General features: G+C 44.0%; 1 protein-coding gene across 1 annotated transcript; it reads left to right on the top strand.

Annotated features, from left to right (window-relative positions):
* The first annotated feature begins 4,717 nt into the window (after nucleotides 1-4,717).
* LOC311272156 (uncharacterized protein) lies at nucleotides 4,718-5,499 on the top strand. Its single transcript, XM_084378334.1, has 3 exons — nucleotides 4,718-4,878; nucleotides 5,000-5,225; nucleotides 5,330-5,499. The coding sequence occupies exons 1-3, from the start codon at nucleotides 4,753-4,755 to the stop codon at nucleotides 5,443-5,445; spliced, it is 468 nt and encodes a 155-aa protein (XP_084234460.1). The 5' UTR covers nucleotides 4,718-4,752; the 3' UTR covers nucleotides 5,446-5,499.
* Nucleotides 5,500-22,924: the final 17,425 nt, after the last annotated feature.

The following is a 22,924-nucleotide window of genomic DNA, read 5'->3' as shown; positions in this document are numbered from 1 at the left end:
ATGGGTTCTGAGCAAAGGAATGTCTGTTTTCTCCCCCGGTCTGTTGTCAGCGGGAGCGCCGGCTGCAGCAGGCTCACGCCTGGGTGAAGTGGGCTCAAGCCAGAGTTCAGCCGCGCTCGAGCTGAGCGTGGAGAGAAAAAAATGTGTATTTCTTTTGCTCTGTGGGAGATAAATAAAAGATAAATGTACAGACAAATTCATGTCAACCACATGTTCTGGCTGGCTTGAAGACACAATTCTATGTAGTACTTACCTGTAACCTGTTTTTACATTTTAGATATGTTTTGGATTTATTTTGGTTACAGTTTTATAACATTTACATGTTTATTTATTTGTCCGATTTGTAAAACTTGTACAGCTTTTAACTGTATGTTTTTCTTTCTGTAGTTTTACCCTACTGCCAGTTGCTGCATTAAAGAAGCTTAACTTGGAGCTCTTTGTAAGTGTAGTGATTGATGCATGATTCATGCAAGCAGTGTGAAGAGGACAGGACACCCCCGGCTCCGCCACAGTGCCACCTCTCCTCATTCTCCTAAGGATGCTCCACAAGGCACCAGTTTAGGCCAAAGCCTCCACCTGCTCCCTGGAACAGCCTTTTATTATTTCATCATTCTGCACTTATACAGACCTCTCCTCCAGTGTTCTCCATTTCCTCCGCTGGGGGGGTGGAGGATCTCCACGTTCTGCGTTGCCACAGCCCGTCTCCACCATCCGCTGCTCATCTTTTAAGCGCCGGATAAACACCCACAGTGATGGGTGGCGCCTGTCCATGGCCGAGTTCCATCTGTGATGGAAACCTGAAATAATCATATATATGTAAGAACAACATGCAGCGCACACGGCCCATGACATGTCATTCCTGTGTTGCTCAGTGACATTGAAGGACATTGAAAAGATTTTGAATGAGAAATTATTCATAATAATTATAATAGTAATATTTAAGTTGTTACCTTCCACCCAGTTGTTACTCCTGTTGTTGAGACACGGCCATGGACATTCCACACTGCCGGTGGAAACGTGGAATTTTCCCCCACGTACGTGTTATCCATATACTGGATGAAGTCATCCAGTAAATGGTAACGACGGAGCAGCCGGCGGGTCTGTCTGTCTGTCATCATCAGCCGAAAATTTTGCCTCAACGCGGCAAGGGGGAGGTAGCCAATGGCCATTACCTTCCTGACCCACTCTCTCAGCTGCCTGTCTCGCCTGTATGAAGCTGCAAAAGTTGAGTAAAGAAGTAAAAGTTAACTTAATAAAAACTGCCTGAACTTGAGAAACCAGATATTAAAATACTTAAAATACACTAATATAGTACCTCTACATTTATTTTTTTTGTGGCACAATGCATTAGAATAGATTCAGGATGTATTATTGTAAGTACATTACTGCTATATTTCATGAGCACTCATCCAGACTCTATTAAATAAGGTGATCCCATGACTATTGCAAAAATGTATATTTTTATGGTCTGTTTGTAAGGATATGCAATAAACGATAAAAGAGTAGCCTAATGACCATGCAAGCAGGGAGTGATCATTATCACCCTCTCAAATGTTGGTGGAGATTATTATTATTATTACTATGATTATTAGCAGTAGTGGGGTTATTTGGTTTATTTTAGGCTACTACTATCATGCCTAGCAACACTAGACATGACCTCTAAATTTCAATAATTTGTTCTTTATTCTGTGAAGAAATCACACAAAATGACTGTTGTGTTTTGATGATACATGATCACTGACCTGCTAGGCCAAGCTCCTGCAACTTCCGCCACAGGCTTTGGCAGAAATGGAAATAGCAGACTGACCTGCGGGTTGTGGGGAGCTCTGCTTGAAAAGCATTCATCAACCCCATCTCAAAGTCAGTGATGACTCTGTTGGGGCTCCATCTTGTAAAGATAGACACAAAAATCAGTGTTGTACAAATCCATACTTGAGTAAAAGTACATTTCCATGCTCGCCACACACACACACACACACACACCGCTGTCCTGTGACACGCTGCACCTTCCTCTGAACGTGCCTCAGCACAGCGTGGTACATGGCCTCAGTTTTGGCGCTCATCAGTACCATCACAAAGGGCAAAACCCTCCCCAAATAGCGCCCGTGAATTGTGGCGAACTGGTAGAAGGGCCTGGGGCAGGTTTTATACGTGCCGTCCATATAGATCTAAAACAAAATTCAAAGTTAATTTAATTCATATATACATTTTTCAATAAATAATTAGTCTTCATTTCATTTGACTGAAGTCTTAGGAGGGAGAGGTTCTAACCTGTCGACACTGGCTGAGTTTGGCAAAATTGGTGTCTGTTCCAAACACCAGGAACCCATGCACCCCATTGTGCCGAGACAAGAAATTGTCTCCAACCCAGCTCTCAGCCCACTCGCCCTCCAAGGCCACCTCCTGGACAGTGTTGGGGATGGGGGGCATGAGGCTGGCCCGCAGTCTCTCCAGCCGAGTCTTCACTGCGTTAAATGGGGGCATGTGCTGTACGTCAGCTGCCTGAGCCACCACCTGATTTAATACAATTAGATGTTTGTGTCTATTTCATATAAGGCGACCTTGAGCAGTATGAAAAGAACTATCTTAATTTGATAGCCTATTATTACCTTAGACCTGCCTCACTGGGCGGGTTGGATCGGCCGCCACCTGTTTAAGCATCAGCTCAATGAGAGCTGTGGTAGCGACCAAATCCGTCTCCGCCTCGTGGCCATGTTGACCAGGGCGCTTCAGGATGTCGATCACTGGATCGTCCTCCTCGGCGTTGAAGTGCACAACGCCAATAAACTTTTTCCGCAGACGTTTTGTTTTTCAAATATCTGAAATTATTCAATATGAGGGCTTTCCCTCCGCGGCTATTAGCGATTTGCATGTACGCCATTGTGGTTAATAGCCAAGTGATGCGTAGGCTAATACGGAAGAGGATTAGGGCCACTGTGGAAAAAAAGTGAGTTCTGACTTTTTACTCTGAAATCTGACTTTTTTCCTCAGAATTCTGAAACAAGTCAGAATTCAGAGAAAAAAGTCAGAACTCACTTGTTTTTCCCCACAGCGGCTCTAATCCTTTTCCGTGATGTTCCTGATATCACCAAGTAATTAACAGCCCAGGATCAATGTCAAAGTTGTTCGCCCAGGAGCGCTGTTATAACCAACCAATCAGGGGTTAGGGTTAGGCATTTGAGACAGTGAGGTTAGGGTTAGAGGAAACCACAGGGAAGGTTGTAGATTAGAAAAAAGGAAACAAGAAAAAATGTCCTGATTGGTTGGTTATAACAGCGCTCCTGGGCGAACAACTTTGACATTGATCCTGGGCTGTTAATTACTTGGTGCTATCAGATCGTGCCTTTTCCGTAATAGCAGCAGCAGAATAACGGGAAAGGGAAACTTCTTTTTAAGGTATTTGCTGATGTAAAATAAAAGTGTTTCATGTATTAATATTCAGAGCAATCTCAGCTCCATGTACACCAGGGCTCATTTTTGTCCTAGAGCACCATATAAAGAAATCATTTCGGCCAAATGCTGAAAATTTTATGTCCACTTTTTCAAATTCCTTTTGAAAAAACACCTTCACGAGGAAGAAGTGTTTTGGTGCTTCAAATAGGTTTACCAAATTACCTTCACATGTGGAATAACTAATTCCAATAACTAATAATATGAATAAAGTAATAGATGTAGAAAACAACTCTAAAATGACATTTTGAAAAATCGCCTTTTGAGCATGAATGTTGTCATATTATTTTCACCAAATGTCTCAAATGCTAGACAAAAGAGGCAGAATATTGACTTCAGATTACATATCAAGCTTCATGAAATGTGTGTAAATGAGAAATGACCTTTTTTTCTCCAAAACAATATTTACTAAACACACGGAAAACACACAGACTACGCTCATAACTCCCTTACTGTAATATAATGAGCCCATATCACCGAGATGCTTTTATAAAACGGTTACTAATAATGACAATAGGCTATAAGAGATGGATACACAATCAATTTCATGTAGTTTTTATTGAATCAAAAATACATAGCCTATTATCTAATAAAATAGTCCCACTGTAAAAACAAACAGAAAGGCTGCAGGGCGACTGGGTTGTAGGTCTGCATGTCGTCTTCTCCTCTGCTTCTTTTTTCAAGGACAAACTGAGCAGCACTGCTCAATCCACTCATACATTGTTAACCTTCCACAAAGTCAAAGTTAACCTTGGACAAGTTATGTTAAAACGAACGACCAGAGGGGTCATTCCCCGGCAGATCGCACCCTGGGCTGCAGTTCATTTCAGAATTGTGCGAGTGCGGCCGGGAGTGGGGATTTCAGCACCACGGACAGCGCGTGTAAAACGTTTAAATGTGTTTGCTGCAAGCGAAAATATACACAATAAATGAAGATAGTGACATAGCCTATTAGCCATAAAAAACAATGAGTTGCGTGAGTGCAGCCGGTGAGCGGACGGCAGTGTTTGATGTAGGAAGTAATTTGAACTTGAAAATCAATTTTGGTGTGTGTGTGTGCGCGCTTGAAAATCAATTTCGGTGTGTGTGTGTGTGTGTGTGTGTGTGTGTGTGTGTGTGTGTGTGTTCGGGTCGGGGTCGGAACAGTGGTGTTTTTGGGGGAGGGTCGGAATAGCGGTGTTTCGGAGTGGAGGTGTTTCGGAATGGAAGGGCGCTCCCCTGCTTCAGTTGCCCACTACTGCGCGACATTATAGACACCGTTGCCAGTCTCTAATTATACATTATTAACTAATGTGATGTGTCATGCTTGTGCACGGGTTTTGTGATTCTACAGAAATGGAAGCTACATGCCACCCATCCCCATCCAAATTTCCTGAGGTGAAGGATAAAGAGCTGAAACAGCTCCGCGACATGCTGAAACTGCTTGCTGTAAGTACTTCTTATTACATTATGTGGAAGTGCTGCCTTGTAATGTGTGTGTGTGTGTGTCTGCCGTTCTTGTCATTCTGACTATTATTTGGTGATTGTGTATGTGTTGTGTTTGTTTCAGTATTCGTGCTTAGATGGACACGTCACCCCACAAGCATGTTACAAGAACTGCGTGGAGATGGCACACCAAAGCCTCAACCTGGCTACGCGTCACCTGCGCCAGACGAAAGCAGCTGAGCAAAAGGTGAAAACGCTGGAGACGGTGCTGGCAAGCCGAAATGCTACCATCACTCAGCTGCAAGAACAAGTCAGCCAGCTGCAGGAGAGGCTTCTGCCTGTCAAAGCTGGTAAGTACTCCTACAGTGTGTATCAGCATTACAAGTATATTGACTGTACGTGTGGGGATGCTTAAAGACTGCATGTAACAACATGCTGTTTGTGGCTATTGCAGACATCAGCGATGAGGACATGTTGGCTATGGACATGCCGGACATACAGCCTATACCAAGCGCTGCAGATGGTAAGTTATACATGTGTTCATTTGTATCATTCCTGGCATATCATTGAAATCTCATCACTTATTAGACTCTGTTGTTTGTTGTAGGAGAAGCTGTGGATGAGGACAACCCATGACAAACACCATGAAATGTACTCATGCTGCACTTTTGTAAATAAAGTTGTGTTTTTAGTATTTGGTTGCGTGTTGGTGTCCTTTTTTTCATGTTATATGGTGATGACATGCTTGGAGGTGTCATAAGTCATGCAGATAAATCAGCGACAATGAAGATAGGACATCTGCCTCTTATCCATCTATCAGCCTCTAATAAAAGGGAATTTTTGCCTACAAATACGTTCTAACTGCAGAAGTGTATGTCTCCTTACCATCAGCAACATCACCTGTAAGAAAAAGGTGTACAGACTACTCCTTGATGATAAACTGTGCTAAAACTTAGTTAAAGCTCACTACAAGTGATCACTACATGCCTCATTTGGAGCTTTCATCATAATGACCTTATGTGCATTCTTTCATCTGACATTATACACTACAGACAACAACCAGCTCTTTACATTTCTATGATCACACAACTAATGCTTTCGTCACAACTGGTAAATTGTAACATCACTACCATAACAATCACAGCAAGGTCGCACACTATATTCATACACCTTACATGGGATTCCTCACATATCAAACCCTAACCCCTTATATCCTGTTTCAAGCACAGTGACTAATGCCACCACATATTCACTGCTCCTTCACATGCAAGACTACTGAAGACAAGGCAGACATGCTTACTGTGGATATGCTATCCTAATCTACATCTTACTTCTAACTATATACACGTGAATTACTCAAAAGACAGCCAATCACTATACACAAACTACAGTAGAGTCTAATAAGTAGCATATATAGTTCTTGACTCTACTTCTGGGAGACTACTGGGTTCTGGGAGAACCCCTGACATATACACCATGACTTGGAGGGAGAAAATATAACTTATCATCTTCTATGCAATGACTCATCACTCCTCTCCACTCTGACAACACGTCTTTCTCTGCTAGAAGACTAAAGTAACTCATATAAAAAAGCAGGAAACCAATTCTATTACTGTATACTTTTGGGACGCTGTCATGGTTTTGCTTTAGTTGCAATGAAACAATAGCAGTCCAAAAATCCTACTTTTCACACTGTTTCACCTTTGCTGGAAGATTTTGCCTAGCATCTATACTCAGCTGACAAGATGCACTAAATACCTCCAGGCACCAACACCCTCAGGCAAACTAAAAGTCTGCCATTTCCCTTCAAAGGCTATCCTTCACCATAAAACATGAAGTCACTTTGCCTAAGTCATACAATTGCCCTGCTACATCATTTCACTCACACATATAGAGACATTCACCCTGAATACATCTACGCATCTATACTATGTCATAACCATAGCACCTCCACTGAACACAGGAAGTCACTGCTCATTTCACTATTGTCTTTTGGGTGACAGGTATCCTATTCATGTGGAATGTGCACCTCCTCCAACAGCACCACAGCCTGAGGTACGTGAGGTGAGGGCCCTTTCATCGCTGCTTGCAGCTTTAATTAGGGCCCGAGCACTGAGAATGCGAGGAAATATTGTATCTGTAAGGATTATTAGGGCCCGAGCAGGAAATCTGCAAGGTCCCTATTGTTTTTGTAATGATTATTATTTATTTCATTCAGGAACACTCTCGTCATTGATTAAAACCATTTATTGCAACAAATGGCATACAGTTAGGCTTGGCTCTGAAGGCTCTGCTCCGAAAGCTCCCTGGATTTGACGAGCAGCATGCTAAGTCACTCCAGGGAGCGCAATGAATGCCCCCCAAAGAACAATGGAGCTCAGCACTAGCCTAGATGAGCCCATGCAAGCATCAGCCAATATGAGGAGAATTATGTGTAGCAACAGCTTGCTGTGGACCTCACGTTGTTGTCTTAATCGGGCGCAAGCATGCATCCCAAGGAGGTCATGTACCTTAGTGTGCCTAACTATGTGTTGCAGCAGCTTGCTGCAGACCTCTAATAGTATTAACTAAACGGGCGCAAGCATGCATTCCAGCCAGGTTATACTACCTCAGTGTGCCTAGCTGTGTTGCAACAGCTTGCTGCAGACCTCTAAAGTATTAACTAATTGGGCTCAAGCATACATCCCTAAAAGAGGCCACAATACCTTAATAAATACTATGAAACCCAGCCATCCACTTCAATGCAGCTTTTATTAACTGAACATTTTTACGTGACCGTATCCTATACGGTCTTGCTCATGGCTTTCTGAACAGATATGATTTCCTTAATAAAGGAGTGGGAAGTGTACAGGTGGGGAGGCAGTCCACAATGCTGGCAGATCAGATGGAGGCGAGTGGTGAACCAGGACCGGGACATGGACCTTCCTTTGTCGGTCAGGAACAAGGGCTCGTTTGGCTTAGCATGAGGTCGCCACTGAAGATATCGGATCATGGAGGACAGAGGACAGAAAGCAGTGTTAGTTTGAGTGATTGCTATGGTTGAACCTTTACCTTCTTTGTTTGTTTTGGAGTATTTAAGGTGAATAGAGTACATGTTGGCTTAAACAGTAATATCTTAAAATCGTGAGGTCGTGCAGGGGATTGAAGGAGTCTGTATTGGTAGTGAATTCACCACACCAAAGGAACCCATAAATGGCTGTGAAGAAAACCGCTTCTAGTAGAGAATCTGTGTAAACACCCTTGCCTTAAATGAGTCACCATTTTGTGAACAAGAGACAAAGAAAAAGGAAGGCGCTTATTGTGGCTTCCTGGCTGCTCCTTATTCAGCCCCTTGAAGAGGAGGCGTATAGAGGGATGTCCGAGAAGGTTACTAATTGAAGGATCTGCACATCTTAAATGACCTGCCACTGATGCTTTAATGGAAGAAGGTTGCATTTTGTGTGATTGAAAACAATGAACTATGAAAGCACAAATTACAGGTATGTTCACAGGCATCACAGGTACAGATTCAGATTTTCTCTGCTGATAGGGGAATGCCCAATTGATTGAAGGTGTCTTTTAAAGTGCTTATACAACGATCTGGTTTAGAATGGGGATAATCGACCACCAGAAAGTCATCCAATAAGTGCAAAACAAAAGGCAGTCTACAGTTGTTCAGCAAGATCCAGCAAAGCGCCTCAGAAAGGGAATTGAAGATGCAAGGGCTGCTGCGACAGCCAAATGTAAGCCTAACTGGGAAATACATTTTATTGCACCATTTGACGCCGAAAAGATGCCATTGCGACAGATGTAGTGGCATCACCTTGAAGGCGTCTGTTACATCAGCCTTACCTAGCCATGCCCCTTTACCTGCTAGCTTAATAAACTTGAAAGCATTATCCACGGTAGCATAAAACAAAAAGAATGGGGCAAGTGGTATGAGGCTATTAGGGGTGGAGCCGAACCCGAATACGGTATTCGGAAAGGCACAAATAACGTGTTTTTTACAAACACTTATTTCGAACAAATACTTTAAAAAATATTTGTATTCGGGAACAAAAAAACATCACATCAAAAAGCTACGTTTCCTCATGAGACCGCAGTACATGCCCGGATGAGTGAGTGAGTGACGTTCAGGAGTCGGGGGTGGGGGCGTCAAAACACCGCTGTTCCGACCCCCCCGCCCCCGCAGCTGTCCATGGTGCTGCTGAACCAGGTGACGTTGTTTGCACTCTGCGTTGTGGCTTGTCTGTGAAACGCGCGCTGCTCAGGGACTGGGCAGATCTGTCCCACTTGCTGTGTCCCTCACTCCGTTGGGAGATCTTCCACAGAGTAAAAGAAATACACATTGTTTCTCTGCCCCGCTCCGCTCGAGCGCGGCTTAACGCGGCTTGAGCCCACTTCACGGGCGCGAGGCTGCTGCAGCTGGCGACCCTGCTGACAGCAGACCAGGGGAGGAAAAAAAAAAAATCTTTGATCGGTGCTTTGGTTGGGTTTTAGGCAATGAAGAAAGGAGTTGGTTAAGTTTAGTAAAAAGACCAGGTAGAGGCCAGAAGCATAATGACCATTAGCTATAGGCTACTATGTCATATTATTTACTAGAGGTGGGTGCAATTCATCGATGTGGCGATGCATCGCGATGCGTCACGTGACGATTCGGCATCGATTAATTAACGTCGATGCTTTGCTAGGTCCGTGCATTTAGACAGAAGGCGGCAAATTGGCGGTCTGTTTTGGTCAGCCAATTTGACGCCTCTGAGGGCTGAGGGTACACTTACTGCCGCCTCCATTGCTATCTAAATCCGAGGCGTCAATGTGCCGGCAATTGCGGGACATGGGCGGAGGTGTCGATAACGTGCACTGTTGTGCGACCCGCAGCCGGGAGTTTTAAAACCAGGAAACAGCTGATCACAGCAGTCAGTTCATCACGTCATCCGCGGATGTCAAGATGAGCAACTGGAAAGCCGCTGAGATCCGGGAGATGCTACCGTCTCCTCGGTCCCTGTAGCTGACAGCTAGCGGACACAACCAAACAGCTAGTAGCTGCTGACTGTCAGCTGTTGTGTAGCGGCAAGCTACGAACGGTCGCTACTTTCAAATTAAAAGCCCCCCGCTAAGAACCCAGTTCTAAAATCCAATGGGGTGCAATGTAAAGCTCTTATTTTGAAGACAACTTTGTTGTCACTGATCACTGCCCACTTCGTGCTTCACGCCACGTCACGTCACATGTTTACGCCTCATTAAATCCAGGGCTTGACTGTTTTCAGTGTTTTCCGCCAATAGAGGGGACTCTCCTGCAAGTGGAGCTTTCCCTGGTCAAAGTTAAGTAGGTCAAAGTGCAAATGTTTACATAGTCATAAAATAAAATATTTTGTGTCTTTGAAAAATACAAGTCAAATGTTCAAAAAACCTTGTTATTTAGTTTATGAGTGTAGTTTTAGAGGAACTGAGCTAATTAATAGGCTATTTATTTACAAATATAGCCAAAGATGAAGACAAAATCAATCATGTATGGAAAAAAGCATTAAAAATTGCAATAATCGAAGAATTGTGGCCAATAATCGAATCGAAGCTCCCATAATCGAAATCGAATCGAATCGTGAGGTACCCTTGTTGGAACACCCCTATTATTTACAGATCAAGTTCTGTGCATTAGAAAGAACAGTTCTTTTAAGTATTATTTGTTTTTATTCTGTCTGTTCAACGTCCTCCAACAAGGACGGGTGGTGGTGGGGTTCATAATGTTCACAATGATATTTTATTAGTTGTTGGTTTAACCATGGATGAGTTAATGGCTGTTATGTTATTTTCTTTTCAATGACATTCCTTGTTACATGTTCATTGCTGGATTTATGGAAAAACATCAACCAATATTGCATATCCAGAATTATTATAATGGATAATTAAAGAATACTTACACTATAACGAAAATTAGAAGTGTAACTCAAAAAAAAAAAAATTTTACGCCTATTTTGAATTTTACTCGAATACAAGTACAAATACAAATACTTTTCCCCCCTCAACAAATACAAATACAAATACAAATATCGGCTGCTCTGCACACCCTTAGTGCAATCCATACAAATGTATGTATGTAGTAGTTGAACACAGACCTTCTGTATGGTTGTGATATTTACTGAAAGTAGGATGCCACTAACCAGCTAAATTCAGTCCATACTTGCTAATAATACCACTTTGTACAAATAACATAACACAGTTATGTATTTATGTATATATTTTTGTTTGTTTTTTACAGCTGGCGTAAGAAAGGGTTTGAGCACCAGTCAAATGGAGCACATAAGAAAGAAGTGTCTGGAAATTGAGAGTGAGAACAAGTTCTCAATAGATGAAATGATGGTCCCTTACAAGGGAACAAAGGCTGGGTCTCTCTGACAGTATCTCCCGAGCAAACCTCACCATTGGGGCTTCAAGATCTTCATTCAAGCAGGCGTTTCTGGGATAGTTTATGACTTCCTGACATACACCGGAAAGAGCACATTTGGCACAGGCCAGGGTCCAGCCAAAGAACTTGGAGTTTGAGCCAATGTTGTCATTCAACTCTGCAAGACCATCAAGAACCCATTACAGTGTGTTGTCTACTTTGACAATTTTTTCACCTCCCTCCCACTCATTGTGCATTTGAAGGAGTCCCTTGGTTTGCGAAGTCTGGGAACCATCCGCAAGAACAGGCTTAAAGGATGCACACTTGAGGATGACTGTGCTCTGTGGAGGCAGGGAAGGGGCAGCTATGACTACAGGGTGGATAATGAGGAAGAAGTGGTTGTTAAATGTAAAATGGTCTGACAACAAAGTTGTCACCTTAGCTAGCTCCTGTGCTGCAATCATCCCTCTCAAGGAAGTCAGGCATTTCTCCAGAGAGGAAAGAAGAAGAGTTGCTGTTCCCTGTCCAAACATTGTGTCACAGTGCAATGTCCACATGGGAGGAGTTGACCTTACTGACATGATGGTGGCCTTGTACTGCACCCCTGCAAAGTCCCACTGGTGGTACCTGTGCCTCTTTTGGCAAATGGCTGATATAGCCATCAACAATGGATGGCTGCTGTATCGCTGAGATGCCAAAAGCATTGGTGTGCAAAAGCACAAAAAGCTCAAGGAATTCAGGCTGGAGGTTGCAGATGCCCTTATCCACAGTGGATAGAAGAAGGGAAGGCCTTCCAAAGGATGTGAGGAGAATGTGCACAGCCCCACCAGATGCATACAAAGGCCAACAACCCCAACACCCATGGCTGATGTCCAACATAATCAAGTGGATCACTTCCCAGCTTTCACAGACAAGGGAAGGTGCGGGCTTGGCCCAGAAGGACAGAAAACAATCTACTTCACAAAATGTGGTGTTCGTCTGTGCATCGTCACCGGGAAAAAGCCACGCAACTGCTTCCAAGCGTTCCATAAAAAATGAAATATAGACAGGAAATGAGGGGAATTGTTCAGTGTTTCCACCATTATGGAAAACCTGGACCCATAAAACTTTCTCCAGTGTTCAGTTGTGTATGCATCATTTGAGAAAATGAAATTGTGTGTTGTTTTGTTTTTATGTAATCTTCAGTGCACAAAAAGTTCAATATGTTCATGATGAAATGTTCCGTTTTTGTGTCACTTTTTTATGATTGCTTTGTTATGAGATTACTAAGTTCGATTGGTAAAAATGAATAAAATCAACTTTAAAAGTGCTATGTGTAATGTAAATGATCAAGGAATACAACAATGTATAATTTATCTTCATCAAATTGAACATTAATATGTTTATTATTTGGGCTCTGTTTATACCTTAATAGGGCAACGTATCCTGGGAGATACAACTCATAAAATCCAAAATATTAAATATATATATATTTTGAATGTGGAAATATTTTTCTTAGGGCCTAAAGATAAAGTGATAACATTAAATTATTTTTTGCAACTTATTTTCCACTCCTGTCTGTTTTAGGGTTAAGAAATAACCCCAAAACTGGTCTAATTTTTTCACTATGCAACTCAAAGCTATGGTCTACGATCTGAGAAAGATTTGAAAAAAGCATCCCCCCCCCCCCACACACACACACACACACCTCTCCCCTCTGTGCTCCTTAATCCCTCCCCTCCGAGCTCGTATCGCTCTCCCCTCGGAGCCTCCCCCCTCCCGCAGCAAGAGCAACAAGCCGGCCGGCAGAAACCAAATACGGCGTCAGCTTTGAATGCGGAGTGACGATGTCGGATTCACAGGTAAAGTTTTTACAATGCACGTTGAAACTAACGTAAATCTTGTAAGTCATTACAATGTCCACAGCTAAGCTCCACAGCCAAGCTAGCGTAACGTCATTAGCATCAATAGCACCACGACCGCGACACAAACGTGCCCCATAAACCGTAATCTCTTGTTTATGACGGATTAGACACACAAATACACACATCGTAACGCGTATATGATAATCCATCATATTGATTTAGCAAAGGCTTTGTTGAAAACAAATGGACAAGACCGGGAGGAGGGTTTGCAAAACAGTTGAGTAGTGACCGGGCAAGAGGTTGTTATGGAGAAATAAATCCAGACACGATGAATGTCTCTGCCTTTTCAGTGACAGATTTGCGCTTTCTTTCAGCCTTTGCCGGTGGGGCAAGCAGAGGCCGCTTGCTACTGTTGCTCTGTTTTCCCTGTAGTTTCAAATGCGGAAGTGGGTTGGGACGAGACGTGACAGGGAGCAGGAGAGTGAGCGAGGGGAATGGATGGAAAGAAACGGCTGCTATTGGTCCATGCGGGCCGCATGGCTGCTATTGGTCAATTTCTTTGCAGTTTTGCAGGCGCTAGAGAGAATGGATTTATTTGGTTCCTTTTGCTCTTCACATTGTGTAGGTCGTACTATTGGGCCATAACCACCATCTAAATAATGTTAATAATAATGATCAATCTTTTAAATCGTAGACCATAGCTTTAAACAACTGAAAATGAAATATACTTCATGCACAAACCATATAGCCTACTGTATGCGGTGAGTGTGATGTATTTTATACCAGATGAAACAAGAAAAATGACATGACAACATGCTGTAGCAATGGCATTTAGATTTCAGTTTGAACACAGGTATCACATGCAATTGTGTACACAAGAGATACATTTACATGCTCCGAGGCGGCAGCACTGCACTTTTTCACTTCCACTCCACTCCATTTGCACTGTTTACTGTTTGCTGTAGCTACTGTTAATTTGTAATGTATTTCTTGTATTTTGTATGCTACTGGACACTTCACACACTTCACGGTGCTGTGGGATAGGCTGAGCTTGCCATTTGTTGTGTGGGCAGAATTGTACGTAGTTGTGTGTTGTGTTTCTGCTAATAAAGCTCTGTCTTTGAATTTTTCCTTTCCTCAATAAATTCATTCATGTCCTTGATGGTAATAATAGTGTAGTCTATAGCATATCATATGAATGAATGAATGAATAAATAAATATAGGGGTGGGGTTTACATTTATAATGACCCAGGGTGATTTTTCGTGTTTGAAAGTAGTGGTTTCATCCGATACTGAGTGAGGAAATTCAAGCCAGGCCACACATCCTGTGGCCAGGCATGGTTTTGCTGCTATTCATATGCCAATTAGAGCCGTTCGCACCTCCGCGAGCTCCACATACGTCATGATTCGTTTACGACAATTTTCGGCACAGACGAACGCGACGTTCACAGGCTGTAAATTGTCGTTAACTGCCGAAAATTAGGGAGATCTCAGCCGTTTACGGGGACGAAAAGCCCACTTTTCATGCAGTGAGGTCTATGCGAGGGCAGTCTTTCCCCAGGATGAAGAGGAGTTCAGTTTTATGAAGGTTGAGCTTGAGGTGGTGCGCAGTTGTCCAAGCGGAGATGACTGAGGAGGATTTGGTGGTTGACTGTGTCAAACACAGAAGATAGGTCAGGGAGAAAGATAGGTCAGGGAGAATGAGGACGTCACCGTGATGTCAGACGGTGACGTGCCTTATCAGCTGATGTTACGGAGGCGTGACCTTCCTGTCAGGTTTGAAAGGTCGGTCACGCCTCCTGCTGTCAGGTCGCTCCTGCAAGACGGTGCTACAGGTGTGTGACAGCATGCACGGTGACAGTTCTGAAGAAGGCGGAAGAACACGCCAAAACTGTCAACAAGGTATGAGGACTTTTTTGTCCTTAAAAAGAAAAATAAGGAAAATCTTCATGTTCTCTGTTGACAGAAATTGGCACCCATCGATGAGCTCTACCTTTCGGCGGGACTGAAGCTGAGGGATCTAGGCCATCGCTTTGGGGTCCATCGCACAACAGTCAGCAGAATTGTCACAACATGGGCCAACTTCTTGTATTTGGTGCTGGGGACAGTGCCCATCTGCATGCCCCCAGAGCTTGTGAAAGCTCGGCTGCCCTGTGAGTTCACAAAGTATGCAGACACCCAGGTGGTGATTGACTGTACAGAAATCCGGTGCCAAACACCATCGTCTCTGCAGTTGCAGAGTGAGGTGTTCTCAGCCTACAAATCTCATCCCACCTGGAAGGGCCTGGTAGGAATGGTACCACATGGAGCCATTACCTTTGTGTCAGCTCTCTATGCTGGCTCTATCAGTGACAAGGAGATCTTCAAGCTGTCGAGCATAGTATCTCTCCTCACTCCTGATGTGGCCGTCATGGTCGACAAGGGATTCCTCATCGATGACCTTGTTCCCTGCAAGGTGTACCAACCAGCCTTCTTGTCACAGAGGACCCAGATGCTGGAGGAGGATGTGATAGAGACCCAGTCTATTGCACGTCTGAGGGTCCACGTGGAGAGGTATATACCAGCATATGGCTGGGCAATATAAGGATATTTTATTGTATCTTGATATCAGACTAGATATAGTCTTAGATTTTAGATATCGTTATATTGTGATATGACCTCTTTTTCTTTGTTTTAAAGGCTGCATTACAGTAAATAATGTAAATTCTGAATTTACCAGCCTCTTCTATTATTTGTCTTTACCTACTTAGTCATGATAACCTCATTACTGATGATTAGTTTTGAAAAATATTATTTTTTAATATTTTGTGAATGCACCGGTAGTCATCCCTCGCAATATTAAGGTATTTATTGAGGTTAAAAATATTGTGATACACATTTGAGAATTGAGCCTACAAGATGATTGAGATATATATCGTATATTGTGGGATAGCCTAAAAATATCGAGATATTATTTATAAGCTATATCACCCAGCCCTATACCTGCCTATTAGATGTTCCACTTATTACACCTGTCTATACTACTTCATTCCATTATTTATTCTTATGCACTTTATTACTTAGTCCTGCATATAGCTTACTTGCTTTGTACACTGTAAATCTAAACATTGGCTTTAATAAAAGGTATTAAGTGTACTTAACTCAGTTTTTATTGACATGTTGCTAACACTCATTTTGAATAAGTTACTTGTACATTGGGGTTGAAAAACCTTCCAAACTCAGTATGCTCAAGTTGTATTGATTTAGAAAAACCAAGTCCTGGGAACTTGTGCCTTTTCAAGAGTAAATGTACTTAGTTACATGTAACTATGAGCATTTACTCTTATACTTAAACACCCTACATATTAGAGGTGTTGGCACTTCAAGTATTTTTTCTTGTTAAGTTACTTCCTATTTCTACTGCCTTACACTTCAGAGGAAAATGCTCCTCTAATTTTTTTACTTCATTTCTTTTCTTGCTTTTACATAACATTATTGGCACAATTGTATTGTTTACAACAAACAAATATCATATAATCTGTAGTTTTATCGTAAATTAAGCAATTCAAAACTGTGGATCTAACAGAAGTCTGCCAGTCAGCGAGCAGGGCTGGCAGTGCCACAATCTGCCACTGCGCCCTCCCCTCCCCCAAACGTTTCAACGTTTGCACATGCGCACTGACTGCACAGGTCATCAACCACCTGCCTCTTGGCGCGCCGCGCGGTAGTGGACATGATGTCGTTGGACTTCGACACGGCAGCAACCGCCATCATCTCAATTTTCGGATTTATCATTCTTCTGCTGCTGGGAACATTGATTTGGTGAGTCCATGCTTGACTAAAGGGGAACTATGCGAGTCTGTTCGCTTTTCTGCTGTTTCAGAATCAGAATCAGAATCAGAATTCCTTTATTTGTCCCGCAAATGGGGAAATTTCTTTGTCACAACAGCCAAAGGACAGTATCACACTTAAACAGTAATAAAAGTAAAAAATAAACAATATAATAAGACATAAGAAATAGAATTTAACTGGTATATACATAATATCTACAATATGAAATTGGTATTTACAATATGACATAGTATTTATTATTTATAATATGGACAGTGTAAGTTTAAACAGTTGGTATTTTTATTTACAAACAATAAATAATAAATATGGATATTAAAAATTGTCCAATTTGTGCAAACCAGAAAGTGTGTGGATATGTGCAGAGTTTTTTTATTGCACAGTGCACAGTGAGGTCTACTGGGAGCAGTGCTGGTTGTAGACTCTAACAGCAGCAGGAAGGAAGGACCTGCGATACCTCTCCTTCACACACTTGGGGTGTATCAGCCTGTCACTGAAGGAGCTGACCAGTGCTGTGATAGTGGCCTGTAGGGGGTGGGACTCCTTCACCAGCAGCGATGATAGCTTGGCCATCATCCTGCTGTCTCCCACCACCTGCACTGGGTCAAGAGGGCATCCCAGGATGGAGCTGGCCTTCTTGATAAGTTTATCAAGTCTCTTCCTATCTGCTGCCGAAATGCTGCTGCTCCAGCAGACTATACCATAGAAAATGGCTGATGCCACCACAGAGTCATAGAAAGAAGTCAGGAGTGCCCCCTGCACTCCAAAGGACCTGAGCTTCCTCAGCAGATGGAGTCTGCTCTGACCTTTCTTGTATATTGCTGCAGTGTGATGAGTCCAGTCCAGTTTGTTGTTCAGGTGAACTCCCAGGTACTTGTAAGACGTCACCATCTCAATGTCCGTTCCCAGGATGTTCACCTGAATGCAGGGTTGTTTGCGCCTGCGGAAATCCACCACCAGCTCTTTGGTCTTCCCGGCGTTGAGCTGGAGGTGGTTCCGCTGGCACCAGTCCACAAAGTCCTGAATAAGTTCTCTGTAGGCTCCGTCATCCCCGTCCCTGATGAGGCCGACGATAGCAGAGTCGTCAGAGAACTTTTGTAGATGGCTGTGGGGTGTTTGGTGGGAGAAATCAGCAGTGTACAGGGTGAACAGGAAAGGGGCCAGGACTGTTCCCTGTGGGGCCCCTGTACTGCAGACAACCGTGTCCGACACGCAGTCCCGAGTCCTCACATACTGTGGCCGGTTGGTGAGGTAATCGAGGATCCAGGACGTGAGGTGTTGGTCCACCCCCGTGAGCTCCAGCTTGTCCCCCAACAGTGCAGGCTGTATGGTGTTGAAAGCACTGGAGAAATCAAAGAACATGATCCTCACAGTGCTTCCAGGCTGCTCCAGGTGGGACAGTGATCTGTCCAGGAGGAAGATGATGGCGTCGTCCACTCCGATGCCAGGCTGGTAGGCAAACTGGAGTGGGTCCATAAAAGGACCCACCAGAGGGCGGAGATGGACAAGGACCAGCCGCTCCAGGGTCTTCATCAGGTGTGAAGTGAGAGCAACTGGTCTGTAGCTGTTGAAGTCCTTTGGGTGAGGGATCTTTGGTACTGGTACCACACAGGAGGTTTTCCACAGCAGTGGCACTTTTCCCAGCTTCAGGCTCATGTTAAAGATGTACTCCACAATCCTGCACAGCTGGTCTGCACAGGACTTGAGGAGCCTGGAGCTGATCCCGTCTGGACCCGTGGACTTCTTCACCTTCATCTTCCTCAGTTGATTCCTCACCTGGATAGTGGAGAGGGACAGATTGGAGCAGGGGGGCTGAGTGTCGGGTGGGGGAGGTGGGTGAATGTCAGGGGGGGCAGTGGAGGGTGTCTGCGACATGAAAGCAGTGGAGAGGGAGGTAGAGGTGAGAATGGGGCAGGAAACAGGGGGGGTGGAAGAGGTGGTGGGGGGCAGCAGAGATGAATGGGCCGGGGGAGGGGTGGGTGTCTGGTCAAACCTATTGAAAAATAGGTTCAGGTCGTTCACCCACGTCTGATCCCCGGCAGCCTGGGAGTCTGGTTTCCTCAGTCCTGAGATGGTTTTAAGGCTTTTCCAGACTCCACTGATGTTACTCTGCTGCAGCTGGACCTCCATCTTCCTCCTGTAGCTGTTCTTCCCCTCTCGGATCTTCTTCCTCAGCTCCTTCTGCACAGCCTTCAGCTCCTCCTTGTTTCCTGACCTAAAGGCCCTCTTTTTCTCCTTAAGGAGAGCCTTAATGTCAGGATTAATCCAGGGTTTGCTGTTTGAAAAACACCGTACAGTCCTGGTGGGTACAGTGTTTTCAACACAGAAGTTGATGTAGTCCGTTATGCATCCTGTTAAGCTGTCGATGTCCTCCCCATGAGAAACACATAGTTCTTCCCACACAGTTGAGTCAAAGCAGTCCCTCAGAGCCTCTTCAGACTCCTCAGTCCATGCTTTAACTGTGCGGGTTTCCACTGGTTGCCTGTTTACAAGGGGCTTGTACACAGGCAGGAGATGAACCAGGTTGTGGTCAGATCTTCCCAGGGGAGGGAGGGGGGATGAGTTGTATGCCTCCTTGCTGTTGGCATAGAAAAAGTCCAGTGTTTTATTGTCTCTGGTGTGGCAGGTGACATACTGAGTGAATGTGGGCAGGGTGGAGGACAGAGAGGCATGATTGAAATCCCCAGAGATGAGGAAGAGGGCCTGTGGGTGCTGTGTCTGCAGTGAGCTTGTGACTGAGTGGAGAGCATTACAAGCTGCATCAGCGTTAGCAGAGGGGGGGATATACACAGCGAGTACGATCACCTGTGTGAACTCCCTCGGGAGGTAGTACGGCCTCATGCTAACCGCTAAAAGTTCAATGTCTTTACTGCAGACCTGCTCTTTAACAGTGATGTGCCCAGAGTTACACCATCTGTCATTAACAAACACAGCCAGCCCTCCTCCTTTCCTCTTACCGCTCTCTGCCGTCCTGTCCGCCCGCCGCATTTGAAATCCGTCCAGGTTAGCGTCCGTGTCCGGGGTCTGCGCCGTTAGCCACGTCTCAGTAAACACCATGATGCTGCTCTCACGGTAGTCCCTCTGATGCCGGGTCAGCGCCGTTAGCTCGTCCATCTTGTTGGGGAGAGATCTTACATTCCCCATGATGATGGACGGGAGGATGGGTCGGTAGCGTCTCCTCCTGCTACGGCGAGCAGCTCCAGCACGGCACCCGCGTCTCCTCCTCTTCAACTCCCGCGGGACATCGGGCCGCTTGAGCGGCGGCACCGCAGCGCTACTGAGGGCCAACAGCTGATCCCTACTGTAAACAATAGGGCCGCGTACAGGCTCCCCGGACACGGCGGAAAACAGCGAAAGAAGCAGAATTAAGACCAGAGCGATAAAAACAACTCTGGTCTCCATACTGCCCGGAGAAAGAGCTCCAAAGTCAAGTAAAATAAAAAAAGTTAAAAAGTACTAAAAGTTATAAAAAAAGAAGAAAAAGCTCAAAGGTGAGCGAGAGCTGCTGTAACAGGCTGCCACTCACGCGGCGCCCTCGACTAGACAATCGCTAACCGTCCTCGTGGCCAATGCATTTGTTTTCGATGAAACCGTCGAGAAAACAATCGATAGAGCGATTGATAACATTATCTATCATGTACGATGTTACGATGTGTGTCTCTGTGTAGTCTTATCCGTCATAAACAAGAGATTAGGGGTTACAGGTCGCGTTTGTGTAGCAGTGCTAACGTTACCAAGTCTAGAGCAGGGGGTGGGGGGGGGGGGAGGGGCGGTTATTTTCTTAGAAGTTAGCTTGGAGATGCGAGGACATACTTGCAACCCACGACGTCAGTGAAATTAGGTGCTTTTGTTGTTATCGCTAACTACTTGAGGTGAAACCATGCTGGTGCATGGTGGGTCATGTTCCCCCCCACCCACACTTGGGGGGCGACACCCGTTCGGAAGGACCGCCATTCCGACGGTCCGCCATTCCGACCGGGTTATGGTTAAGGTTAGGGTTTCAGGTTCGGAATGGCGACCTTTTTTCAAAAATAATTAAGGGCTGGCATTCCGAAACATGAAAGTGAACGTTCGGAATGGCGGCCCTTCGGAATGCCGCCCTGGACCCGGTAAGGCCAAAATTTTTTGGGGATGCCCTCAAATCACTTATTTTGGGCACGAACGCTAGTGCTGGGGACCAAAAAGTTGGTAAACTGAATTTCAGAAACATTATCTTATGTGGAACAATAAGGTGGATGCACTTCAAAAAACTTATTTCACAGCTCCATGTATTGATTTTTCGGAGGCTTCATTGTAAACAAATGCACATGGCCATATATTGATTTTTCGCGGCTTCTTTGTAAACAGATGCACGTGGCCATATATTGATTTTTTGCGCTTCATTGTAAACAGATGCACATGGCCAGGGACTGCTAGCAAAACAGCGGAAAAGCAGCGGACTTGCATAGTTCCTCTTTGATTTAACATTTGAAATCCCTAGTTTAATGTTACACTGCTTTCATATTTCCATTGAAGGTAGGCTCGACTCCCCTCCCCAAGCACAGACTTTTTTTTTTTCTCCCCCAAAGCACGTGTGCTTCAGGGCGGAAGAGACCACATCCATCAAAAAGGAGGGGAGTTGTGATTTTTGGAAAAGGCAATGATGTCTTTTTGAGATGGACTATGACATTATTTGTAATACATTTCACTCAATATGACCACTGATCATAGCTAAATGGTAAAATAATAAGTAAGGTAAAGTAAGTAAAAAAAAAAAAAAAATCCCTCAAATCTGAGGGGTGCCCCCTCCGTTTCTATTGACATGAAGCTGCTGCTACTGGCCTACAGTACACAGTACAGTACAGTACGACTACAGACAATCCATCACTTCCAATACTGATTTTTGAATTAAAATACCCTAAACTGGAATGTATTGTAGCGATGGGGGGGGATGAGATCTACAAAAGTCACTGAATACTGTAATGACTCGACTACTCCTAATGACGAAGCTCCAGTAAACTATTACTATATTGTATTTGACTGTATGTTACAATCCATGTGTAAATACTTCCTGAGTTAAACAAGTTTTAGCAGGTTTTCTTTGCTTACATGATAGTTTTGCCTTACTACATGAAAGAAGTTTGCATTCTGAAATACCAGAGACTTTCTTGACATTATGTGCATGGTATTTATTTCATTATAGTAGTCATAGTAATTGTATTTTAATGTTAAGCACTTGAAATGTGAACTTGTTTTCACACATTTCTGTTGATTTTGAGAACACGTGTGTGTGTGTGTGTGTGTGTGTGTGTGTTTTTAGATTGACACTGAAATTAAATCCATTAGTACCTAGTTAACATCAAGACTGACAAACAGTAATGTTTTAAGGATAACAGGATCACTGTTAAAATCATAAGCTGCATATCTGTCAGCCTTAGAACTGTCTTTGTGATTACTGTATTTGTCATAGTTTTCACCAACGGCAGGGTTTCCTCTACATGTAATTGATCGTGGCGCACCGCCACGGCAAAATAAAAGCCGCCACACCTTCAGAATGATGATTATTATTTTTTTTAATGATAAAACAATGTAAAGCAGGGTTTCCACAACCAGTTACCATTAGCCTAGGTACTTTGCACCCCTTTCCACTACACAGTTAACTTTCGACTCGGTTTCAATCAGAGCTGAGTTCTTCATATTTCCTCCTCATTAAAAACGAAACTTATCAACCAGCGCATCCAGCGTTTAGCCTACCATTAATTAACGACTCTGTGGCAGCCATGGGACAAGCGCTTCGCCCCTCAGCTCTTTGTGTGTGTGTGTGTTCATCTCTCGCGCTCTGTTTCGATTAATAAACACAAATAGGATACAAACGTACACACATTGGCCTCACGTATTTGTCATTCGCGGTGTTTTATTTTGAAAATTGACCGGATTCTCTCGTGTTTCTTTGTGTGACTTCCTGCCAAGATTGACGCGATCGCTCGCGGCTCGTGCAAAAAATAGACCAAACGCCGAAACGATCGCTGCAGGGCG

Source organism: Pagrus pagrus (assembly GCF_965226575.1).
Source record: "Pagrus pagrus genome assembly, chromosome: 16".
Lineage (NCBI taxonomy): Eukaryota > Metazoa > Chordata > Actinopteri > Spariformes > Sparidae > Pagrus > Pagrus pagrus.
Note: the sequence above shows the minus strand (reverse complement) of the source record. Positions and strands in the feature narration are given on the sequence as shown.

Coding starts and splice junctions, on each gene's coding strand:
- LOC311272156 (XM_084378334.1), top strand. CDS start 4,753: ATGCTTGTGCACGGGTTTTGTGATTCTACAGAAATGGAAGCTACATGC. Junction 4,879..4,999: donor ACATGCTGAAACTGCTTGCT/GTAAGTACTTCT, acceptor TGTTTGTTTCAG/TATTCGTGCTTAGATGGACA. Junction 5,226..5,329: donor GCTTCTGCCTGTCAAAGCTG/GTAAGTACTCCT, acceptor TGGCTATTGCAG/ACATCAGCGATGAGGACATG.